Raw genomic sequence first — 11,672 nt, 5'->3', positions numbered from 1 at the left:
GAAGCTCTTGGCCATTTTTTTTAACCAGCTTTCTCTGAACTAACACGCTCCCAGTAGATTGTACTATGGAGTCCTTGGTGCTCTCAGAGTTTGGCTGTTTGCTTGCAGACATTTCATTACCCAACTAGGTAACATCATCAGTGCTACTGAGTGTGGGGTTTGCTCCCTGTTTATATACAATACTGTAGCTTACTCTGCCAGTGTTGGTGGGGGTGTGATTTTCTCCTTGGCAGTTCCTTGATTAGGGCATTGTTTTCTGCTTGATTGTTTATTTGGTGTTAATCCCTGCTTATCTGGGTGTTGGCTGCTGGACAGAATGTGTTCTGTTTTTTTTGTTTCCTCCTTAGCTTTTTTATTGTCTCTTTTGAATGGTGTATAAATATTGTACTATAAAACCAATTATTCTCATTTGGCAGCATTAAGGTGGGGAATTGGGGGAGGTAACCATCTTCTCCCTTCTCTAGTTTTAGCAAAGTAGGTATGCATGATCAGATTCTGTGAGTATAAATGAGCATCTGACTAAAAAAGGATTGGTTTTTTAAAAAATTTTGTTTCTTCAAGATTTCTTCAGTAACAGCAGTTAAAATTTGTATTAAAATGTACAAATGTAAATTAAAATATAGTTGTAGTTTTGGAATATTTTATTGCTGTAGAAGATCATTAAGACATGTTGTTTGCATTTAAAGGGTCTTGGAATAAAAACTACAATGAAATCTAAGAATGTACGGAAGTCCCTAACCTGCACTTGTGGAAACATTTTTAGACTATGCTTTCTCCTAGGACTCTTCATATTATTTGCTATGATCTGGAAGCATGGCAAAAAGAATTGCAAATGTTCCAAGATGACAACATCCATGGTAAGTATTTGAAAAAAAGTTGTGGATCCAAATTTGCATTTTTTGGGGGGGTTGTTAATATTAATGTTATATATTCTTACAATTGCAAATAAAAATGAAACATTAGTATGTTCTTATTAAGATGTTTGTATTTTGTTTTGTTTAATTTGTATTCTTCAGGGTGCCTGGCTTTTCAGGAAATATATATATCTGACATTGTAGTACCAATATAGTACCATTGGAAGTAATCATGTATTCCAATATAAACTTAGGTTTAGGGCATGTCTGGAGACCGTCTATGGTTAGACAGTTGACCCATAGACTCATTTGACTTACTAATAATACTGGGCAAAAAGTGGCATAGGTGGAAACTTTCAACTAAACTTATAGATGTAGAAATTGGGTGGACAATATTTCCAGGGCAAGAAGAAATTCTTCACCTGTTTGTCAAGAGATATGAGAAATTCTTCAATTATTTGTCAGGAGATGACAGGAGAACCGCTACTGAAAAATCTCCATGGGAGAGGTTCTCTTCCTGATGTTTTCCCTTAGAATTTAGTTATAGCTGGGAAGCCAAGGAGGCTGCAGACCAGCAAAGAGAGAACTACACACTTCTTGGCCAGATCATAACTTTAAAATGTCAAGAACACCACATTCTACCCTTGAGACTTTCTCTAATGTCCTTTTCTCCTGTGAAATCATGTCTAAAGCAGTTTCTCTTTCATCAAATTAAATGAGAACTGGAAGAAAACATGCAGGATAATATTTCTCCCTGGCGCTAGTATTTAGAAGCTATCAGAATAGTATATATAGTTCACCGTCCCTTAAGTTCCCAGACTAGAAAAATACAGATGTTATATTATGTCATGCCCCCATGTATGGGGTCTTACATGGCTTCCATATATCCCCTGGGAGGGCGGGGGGGATTTTTCTATTTTTATGGAATTTATACCCTATATGTTATTTTTCAGTTATACTGACCACCAGGAGGCACCATGCAACCACTTTTGCCTTTAGTGGGACTCCCCAGATGAGGGTTGCCAGATGTTATTCTATGTCTTTTATAAAGACATTTGCCCTTGATTGTATTAAACCTTAAACTATCAATAGGGATTCCCACCCATTTGCTGGAAAGGACTCGAGTCTACAGCAACCGGATTTGCATCTGTAACAACAAAGCCTAAGCAAGTTTTCCACAGAAGCCAGTTTGGTCTAGTGGTTGAGGTGCTGGACTAGGAGTAGGGAGATCAGAGGTCTTATTCCTGCCTTAAGTACAAAAGCCAAATGGATGACTTTGGGCCAGTCTTTTTCTTTTAACCATAGGGAGAAGACAATGGCAACCCACTTTCAAAAATGTTGCCAAGAAACCACAGGGACTCATTTGAAAGTACACAAAGACATACAGACACACACACAATCCCATCACCTTTCAGTGGATTGCCTTGAGTATTGTTCTGAAGTCCCAGAAGCATTCTCCCAATTTCCAGGTGGATGTTTATTAATTGATTTAAAATATTTTCAGTGACTAAAATATTTTAAGATGCAAAAATATCCTAGAAAAAAGTGATAGCAAACCATGTTTACATCATGCCAGGAAAGCTATGTGGATATGTCTCTGTAAGCATCTTTGACTTGAAGGTGACTTTACTTTTTAAAAATGTGTTGCGATCAAAGACAGGAATAACACTGAAGTGAGAAATAAAGGAGAAATACATTAATAATAATAAAATTATGAAATGAAACTTATAAAAGTCCAAGAAGAAATAATAATGAAATAAGGGGAACAGTAATGGAATTATTAGTAAGAAACGAAGTAGGAAAATAATAAATGCAATTATAAATCAGTAAAGGCGAAAACAAAGCAGGCCCTGCTTACTTTTCAGTTCTGGCTCACCAACTTTTGGAAGGAGACCTTGTTTACCTCTGAAAAAAGTTAAATACAGGTAGTCCTCAGGTTAAGAACACCCAATTTGCAAAATTGAGTTAAATACACAATGACTTGAGTTAAATATACAATGATTCAAGTTTATTACACAATACTACTTATACAGCATAATACAATAATACTGTTCCAACTTACATACAAATTCGACTTAAGGACAGACCCTGGCAACAGAACTGGTTCTTAAAACTGGGGACTACCTGTAATTACCTCCTGCTATTGCAGGACACAAAAATTGACATGGTAACTTAAAGATAATGATAAAGCTCAGTCAACTACAAATTCAGATAGCTGATGCTGGAAAACAAATATGCTTTTCTACCTTTAAGAGTACAAAAAGAAAGAAGATAATCATTCCAGAGTATCCTTTTTGGAAGATACCACAGAATCTAAACATCAGTGTACTGGAAAGTGCTTCAGGTCCTTTACCCATTAAATATAAATATCTTGTTGGATCCCCTCCCTCTAAAAAGAGTAAGTATAGGCTATTCTTTATATAGCTGTTACTGAATCTATCAATCTTTCAATAAATGCATTTCTGGAATGGTGATTTGCCCAAATAAGTCTCCAAATAGTCAGTGGGATATATTGTGTAGCTTCTTCTAAGCACCATACTGGCCAAATCAGCAACTCTACGTTCATCACATGCAGGACTTGCCATAGAAAGCCCTGCTCCCCTGCTTGCTTTATGATCAGCCCTGAAGATGTCTACATGTGGAAACTGGGCCTGGGACACAGTTCTTGCCCACCTCCTAAATCCATGAAAGCTTATGATACACAGTGGCCAAAAGTTTGGCTGTGGTCAAAGAATCTCTGCCACAGAACTCTCTCAATCACTTTAGACCACTGTTTCTCAGCCTTGGCAACTTTTAAGATGCATGAACTTCAATCCTGGCTGGGGAATTCTGGGAGTTGAAGTCCATGCATCTTAAAGTTGCTAAGCTTGAGAAACACTGCTTTAGACAAGTAAATAGGGTAGAAGGAAGGACACTTTCACCGATACAGGGCAGTTTCCACATTTCTCTGGAACAGATTTTGATGGGTCCCTGCGGTCATAGAAAAGATTAGTCAGGAAAGCTGTGATATGTTAACAGCCTTCTATTCATGCTTTTCTAAATCCATCCCTTTGGCTATATACAAGACATCTGAGCTGCAAACAAACAAAAAACATAACAAAACAAAAAATCAGGCTATCACTAGATGTTAACAAAGGGCTACAATTTTCTTACCTAGTGATAATCTGGATTTTTGCAGCTCAGATATGGTATGTCTATTCTTGTATCTCATCCACAATTTGAAAATGGGAATCTTTTCATATAGAAAAAAATAACTTACCTGACAGGGCTTCCAAAATAATCTCTGTGAAGTACTTTGCACAAAGAATACAGTCTATCCTTGCTACAGATACCTGTTTTATCTATTTTACTCCAGGATTCTTGACCATTGGAATCTCATCAATCTACAAAGTAAAGGAGCAGCGTTTATTGGGGACAATTGAGTCCATCTTCAGTCACTGCTCTCCAGAAGAATTAAAGGAGATCCTCCTAGTGATATATCTTGCCAATAATGATTCTGAGATAAATGTAAAAACTGCCGAAGAAATTAAGGCCAAGTTTAGTGAACATACTAATGCAGGAAGATTACTTGTTATCCAAAGCTCTACAGCAAGTTATCCTCCATTATGGAATGTGAAAGCACAGCACTGGGGCAACAGGGAAGAAATTGGCTCAGCAGCCAAACAAAATGTGGACTACGCTTATTTACTTAATTTCTGTGCCAATCTGTCCCACTATTATTTGATGTTAGAAGATGATACTGTTTGTGCCACCAATTTTGTATCCATTATTCAAGGTTACATAAAGGATAGAAAGGAACATTGGATCACAATAGCATTTTCCAGACTAGGCTTCATAGGGAAACTCTATCATAACCCTGATCTTACAAGATTAGCCCGATTCCTCTTGATGTTCTATCATGACATGCCTGGGGACTGGCTCCTTGGACTGTTTCATAAATCTAGGGCTCAAGAAAGTCCTATCATCTTCCGGCCTTCTCTTTTCCAACATGTAGGGAAAGTTTCTTCATTTCACAATATTGAAACTGAAATCAATGATCCAGAGTTTGAAGAAGATTCTGGAGATCTGGGAGATTTTCTTACTGCTTCGTGTTTCACAAATATTCCCAGTGTTTTAAATTATGTCCCAGAAAATGTGTGTCCTCCTGGAAACGGTGTCTTTTGGGGCAAGAATGTAACAGCAGAGAGCTTTTTCACCATTGTTTTTGGAAATCCAATTGTTCCCCAGAAGATTCGGATTTACACAGGATCAGCTGAATTTAATAAGGACATCCTCTATGATGGTTATGTAGAAGAGGGAAGGCTCAAAGTCCATTCAGAAGATGGGCAAACATGCCTAATTTTCAAACAAATAGGAAAATTTAGGAATGGACATTTTGAGTTGGTAGATAAGGAAAAAAACAATGACATAGAGTGTCTTCGAATTCAAGTCACAGCACCACAAAAAGAATGGCTGAGAATAAGGAGAATTAATATTTGGTTGAAGAAGTATTAAAATGTACATTCCCTTGGACAAGCACATTGCCTTCATTGTAACTATATGTTTTAACTCTTGATTTCTGTGATTGAAGAATAGTTCAGTTTCTCCTTAATTAAAATAAAACTTGGAAGGCAAAAAAGAAAAGAAAAAAAGAAAAAGAAAAGCAACATTGCAGTGTGATAATAGTTTTTCGCTAAGATGATGGCTATGAATATTTTCTAAAAACATGTCATTTCTGATTATGGCACAGCATTGGAATATTTCTAAATGGCCCAGACCCAGTTTTCCCAGCATGGTGCTGTGGTGCCACAGTGCCTGTATACAGTACACCTTTCTGGGTGCCTTAAGGTTGCATGCCTCACCAAATTGTATTTTTAATAAAATTGTCAGCTAGTATACTGCAAAACAAAGGGCCACCCTCAGATGTAATCTTTATTTCTAATAATTTTCTTCTGTGCTTTGCATAGAGGCATCTGTGGGAGAGAGGAGGAGAATGTGTGTTTCAAATGTTGACATGGTGGCTGTGGCCATGCAGCTGAAGGCCTTTGCTGTACGGAAAAAAGGGGCAATGTTTCAATCACACAGCCATGGCTGCCACTTTGAATTTTTCTAACCCCCTCCCCCAAAGATGCCTCTGGTCTCACATCTTATTGTAGAAAATAAAAATGATACTGAGTTGCAAAGCAATACCCTGTTTCAAAGCATGCCCACTTACCTTGAATAGAATAAGTGATCACGGTAGAAAAAACCTTAGAGGCTGAGAAGCAATCCCATTACAGGTAGTCCCCAGTTAACGACCACAATTGGGACTGGCAACTCCATCACTAAGTGACATAGTCATTAAGTGAAACATTGCATGACTGCACCTGACTTACGACATTAGTTCTGCTGCAGTTGTTAAGTGAATCACCCACAGTCATTAGGTGCAACATTACATGACCACGATTTGCGACTTCCTGCCAGCTTCCCCATTGACTTTTCTTGTTGGAAGCTGGCTGTGAAGGTCGCAAATCACGATCACATGAATGTGGGATGCTTCGACTGTCGTAAATGCATGCCAGTTGCCAGGCACCCAAATTGTGATCATGTGACTGCAGGGATACTGCGATAGCCATAAGTTCGAGGACTGGTTGTAAAACTACTTTTTCAGCACCATCGTAAGTTTGAACGTCACTGAATGGGGCAGTGGTTAACCAAGGATTACTTGTAATTTTTTTGCTAATAAATGGATGTTTTATTACTAGCTGCGGCCACTATGGCAAATGTTTTGTGAAAATGCTAATAATATGCTGTCAAACTTCCCAATATGCCTATCTGCCCAATAAGATCAGAGACTCCTGGCATAGACGAGGCATATGCAACATATGAGCTGAAGCTCCAATGAGATTTGGGTGTGCTGCAATATCCAGAGCTCTCTCCTCCAATATTAGATGCAAAGTTTCAGCAAACAAGCAAAGGTTTAAGAAAAAGAGGATTTGTTTAGGTTTAGGAGAACAAAGTTGATAAATGAAGAATGTTCAAGATGCTAGCTGGGGAATTCTAGGAGTTGAGGTCCACACATCTTAAACTTCCTAAATTTGAAAACCACTGGTATATTTTATGAATTGTTCTTAACATTTATCCCATGCGCTGGCATGGGGAGTGCACTAGTCCTTTGAGGCCTAGTCCTTTCAGTGAAGCTATCAATGCATGACATGATGAGGGGTTTGCTTTATCAGATACCTTGCTGCAGAACCTGGCCCTGGTCTGAGCTGAAAAGGAATAATCTACTGTACCCAAAGTCACCCAGTTAATTTCCATGCCTAAGGAAGAATGAGAGTTTCCCCACTCCCAGTTCTGCACCTTACACCATGCTTGTCCTCAGTATAGTTTACGGGTTGATTTCCATATGTTTAAACGGTAGGAAAATTGGAATGTATCTGTTACTTTTAAATTGCGTCCTTTTGCATCTTTTGAAATAGCCTACTTGGGGACAACATAATTGAGTTTTATACCCACACACAAAATGTACACACTGCTATTGAGCAATTGCCTTTGTTTTAAAAAATAGACAATGGCGGCAAAGCACGTGGGTGCGCTGTTTGCTAAAACATTAATGTCCTTCTTCCAGGCTAGTTGGAAGCAACTAATTGGTTCTTGCTGTGGAGAGGATATTTATTTAATTGAGTACGTATTCATTTATATTCCTGGCCTGGCCTGATCTAGATCCCTGTTTGGTCCCGATTCCCATCTCCTAGCTACTTTCCCTTTTTATAGACCCAGGGCATTGTGAAAGAAGTAATGCAGCCAAATCTTTTATAAAGTTGCCCACCTATGTTATGCCCTAACTTTTACAAAAGGTAGCTTTAGAAGCTACAATTTAAATGGATTGAATTGTTGATTAAGTTGAACACCAACTTTTCAGCCATAATTTTCTGCTATGCAACTTATTCTGCAATATAAAAACTTCACATTGAGCTTGAGTGCTGGTGACTTTCTGGTCACATCCAGGGAGTGTTTTCTGCAACACTACAGATGTGGCTTGTCATTAATTTCTGGGACGTTTTTTGACTTTCCAGGCTAGCCTAAAGCCCTGGCATTCCCTGGAGATCCACCCTCCAAGTACTAACCAGACCCAGCCTTGCTTAGTTTCTAAGCCTGGCCAAGGTCAGCCAGGTGCTGCCATCTGCTGAGGCATTAAGTGAGGGTTTTGTTATAAGCAACAGAGAAGAGATTTACATGTGCAGAACATAAAAGATGTGTCTTGAGAGAAAAGGTAAGATTTTGATATTTATCTCCTAGACATAAATGGCAAATCTCCTTGGTGAAGCATAATACTGAAGGACCTAAAATCACCTTGGTCCATCAACAGGACAGTCCTCTGATCCCATAGACCAGTATTTTCAACCTAGGCAAGTTTAAGATGTGTGGACTTCAACGGCTGGGGAATTCTAGGAGTTGAAGTCCACGCATCTTAAACTTGCCCAGGTTGAGAAACACTGCCATAGACTATAGCAAGGTAGAGGGATCGCCTGGATACCTGTACTGAAACATCTGCACTGATTGCCAGTTGTGTACTGGGCTCAATCTAAGAAGCTGGTGTTAATTCTTCAAGCCCTATATGCCTCAGGCTCTGCCTGAGGGACCACCTCCCCCCTATAAACAAGCCCAGTTATTTCTATCACCGGATGTTCTTTTGATGCCTACCTTGCCAGAAAAATCAGCTGTCTGGTATGCAGGAGAGGGTCTTTTCCAGTTTGGCGCCCAGGCTATGGAACACTCTCCCCTGGGAGACCCCTACTCTCCCAGGATTTAGTGAAAGGAAAACTGCATCTCTCATCTCCTATGCTGAAAGATGTTATTGTTGTAATCTTGGGATCATGACCTGCTTTAACGTAATTATTACTGAGACGCTTGCAATGAGATACTGTACTAATGCCACTTCTTAGCCCATTTCCCGGCTGGTCAGATGAATTCTACAGACAGCTTCTTTTGGCAGATAAAGATCCCAAGATATCTCTTGCTGTTGCAAACTTTGTATTTGCAGCCTGTGCATTGTTGGCAGCAAAGGAGACTTAGCACAGTTACAGGCCTTTTTATCAGTTGCATGTTACATTAAACTTTGTCTTTACATCCTGTATTTTCTTTTATGAGGTTTGGGTCTGTGACCCATCATAAGGTTTGATTGATTGGCTGACGTCTCTCTCATCAAGGTTCAACTGGCAATTCTCTTTTGTGGGTGTATGTGGTGTGTGTGTGTGTGTGTGTGTGCATGTGTGTAAGGATTCATTTTAGGGCACGGTGAGGTGCTCTCCTCCCCCAGTGGGAAAGAGGACATTGCCGGCTTCCTGGCAGGCTGAGCTGAAAATTATTAAGCGGCCACAGACACATACAGGCACTTCCCCTTCCCTAAGTAATTTACTGTAGGAAAGCTAAGACACCCATACAGAAGAATCCCAGCAACTGCCACTCAACTCACTCAAATGTGAGTTCTTTGCTAATAATCATGGTTCACCTTTCTTGCCTCTTTTTCTCCCATCCATTCAACAAGAGCTAGAGCTAGAAATGCTTTCCTTTTGGGTGGGAGAGGGTTTCCATGTATTGATAAGGGCCTGATCAAGAACTAACCTTCATATATATTGTCTCTGGGACTGCGCAGATTTTCCCTTTTAACGGAAAGAATGGGAGGATAAACTAAAGGCACAGGGGGAAAAAAAAACACTGAGAAAAGTTGGAGACGGAAAAGGGAAACGTTTCCTTCCCCTTCATTCTGCCTGACTGAGTCCAGAAAGCTTTGGGAATTGATAATTTGCCCACTAAATATTCTTCCTCAATGGATTGCTCTGCTATTCTTCTATCTGAAACCAGAGCTGTTGGTAATATTCAAGATCTAGGTCTGGATTCTTACTTGCCTCGCACTTTCATGAAGCCAAATGAAACAATTCTAGGAGTGGGCTTAAGGGGGATGAGTAGAATCAAGTGTGTGACAGTTAAAGAAAGCACACAGGAAACTACCCTCAGTCTTGGCCACAAGGCTGAGAAGTTTCTAAACAAAATTTTCTTTCCTTGCTCTGTTTACTATGACTCACTAGATGGCAGCAAATCTACACCAGAGAACTTCCTTAGGATGACCTCTTTTTCCACTAATCACTTCAATCTGGGATGGTACCTTCTTTCAAATCCACAATTCAAAACAACCTAAAATGTTTAAAAGTAGCAGTGAGGTGTGGGTGGGATGACTTATGTGAGTTGTTAGATGAATAAACTATTTGTTAAATACAGAATGCTTTAGGGATCTTCATATTCCCACACACACAATATTTTTTCCCTTCATCAGTACAGATAACTAAGGAAAGTAGAACTCATATACACACACACATATCAGCCAGTAGCTTTTTGAATTACACTAATCATCTGGTAACTTTACACAATCCAATATAATGATTTCATGTTGTAGTGTCCTTAGGTGTTATCCTGGATATTGGACTGTGGTTACTGGTTCCTAATCTTCAGTCTGTTTCTAGCACAGACATCTGCCAGTGGGGAGGAGGAAGGGAGGAAAATTAGAACAAAAACCTGATGCTAAGATACAAACCATGTCTTACAAACCTGCATCTATGTTGGAAAGTATGTACAAAAGCCTGGGATTTTGCACAACACTGCTTCCTTCCTTCCTTCCTTCCTTCCTTCCTTCCTTCCTTCCTTCCTTCCTTCCTTCCTTCCTTCCTTCCTTCCTTCCTTCCTTCCTTCCTTCCTTCCTTCCTCATTATGGTGTCTGTAACATGTACCATAGTATGGTCTCTGGGGTTTTAACTGTTGCATTAACCTAGCCTATGTAATTTACACTCATGGCTCATAGCTTACAATCTATTCATTGAAAAAGAATAATGTTTTTCACTTACATGCTTTCTAAGTCCCTAATTCTTTATATAGTGATACATTCCAAATTTTGGGGATATAATTCCAAAGTACATTCACATCTTTAAGCCATATTACCGATTCCAAAATTATTTTAAGAAGCTCATGAATGTCAAATCAATCAAACAAACAAACAAACAAAAATGGGGCAAGCCCATATTGGCTGTGTAAATGACCCTCCTTCATTTTTCACTTCCAGCATAATGAAGTAGGAAACTTTTGAAAGCTTCCCTGAAGTATCCAATAAAGATGGGAAATATGTACCCTCTGTGATGAAAACCAAACCAAACCAAACCAAAAAACCTTTGTTGAATTAATTTGAGGAGCCTCAGAAATGTATCTGCCAATTTATTTATTTATTTATTTATTTGACAAATTAATCAGGTTGCCCAATTCCATGAAACATGTACAACATTAGAACAGCAAAGAAAAATCTAACAAGTTTTTAAAAATGCATGTCCAGAAGAGAAGAAACACTCAAATAACATGCAAGAATCCTGTAAGAGGCTTGCCACCCATTTTAGCTCAAGGCTGAGAAAAATGCTGTTTTTAACTATCTTTTCAATGTGATCAGGGTAGAGGCCAAATGGATTTTGCGGGGAATGCTGTTTTGGAGGGTAGGCACTGCGACAGCGAAGGTCCATTTCCTAGAACCCATCAGGTTTTATCGTTCAGCTGATGGGACATGGAGCCTGCTGACTATGTCAGAATGTATGTGAAGAACAGAAGCTATTGGAGATAGTTAATCCCTCAGACAGACAGCCCCTACAGTATGAAGGACTTTATAGTTGATAACTAGCATTGTGAATTGTACCTGGAAGCCAACTGATGCAGATGTTACAATGGGCACACCATGGCATATCCATTACTGCCCATGCTGCTGTACTTTGGACCGGCTGTAGCTTCTGAGTGGTCTTCAAGGGCAGCACCCTACACATTTAA

General features: G+C 39.3%; 1 protein-coding gene across 1 annotated transcript; it reads left to right on the top strand.

Annotated features, from left to right (window-relative positions):
* The first annotated feature begins 707 nt into the window (after nt 1-707).
* LOC103056592 (alpha-1,3-mannosyl-glycoprotein 4-beta-N-acetylglucosaminyltransferase C-like) lies at nt 708-5,348 on the top strand. Its single transcript, XM_025176745.1, has 3 exons — nt 708-834; nt 3,070-3,252; nt 4,210-5,348. Exons 1-3 carry the CDS (start codon nt 708-710, stop codon nt 5,346-5,348), a joined length of 1,449 nt encoding a protein of 482 aa, XP_025032513.1.
* Nucleotides 5,349-11,672: the final 6,324 nt, after the last annotated feature.

Source organism: Python bivittatus, unplaced genomic scaffold, assembly GCF_059951505.1.
Source record: "Python bivittatus isolate LINGU-HERP-01145 unplaced genomic scaffold, Pbiv_v1 ctg000480_np1212, whole genome shotgun sequence".
NCBI classification, from domain to species: Eukaryota; Metazoa; Chordata; class Lepidosauria; order Squamata; family Pythonidae; genus Python; species Python bivittatus.
This window is presented reverse-complemented; position numbering and strand designations above follow the sequence as displayed.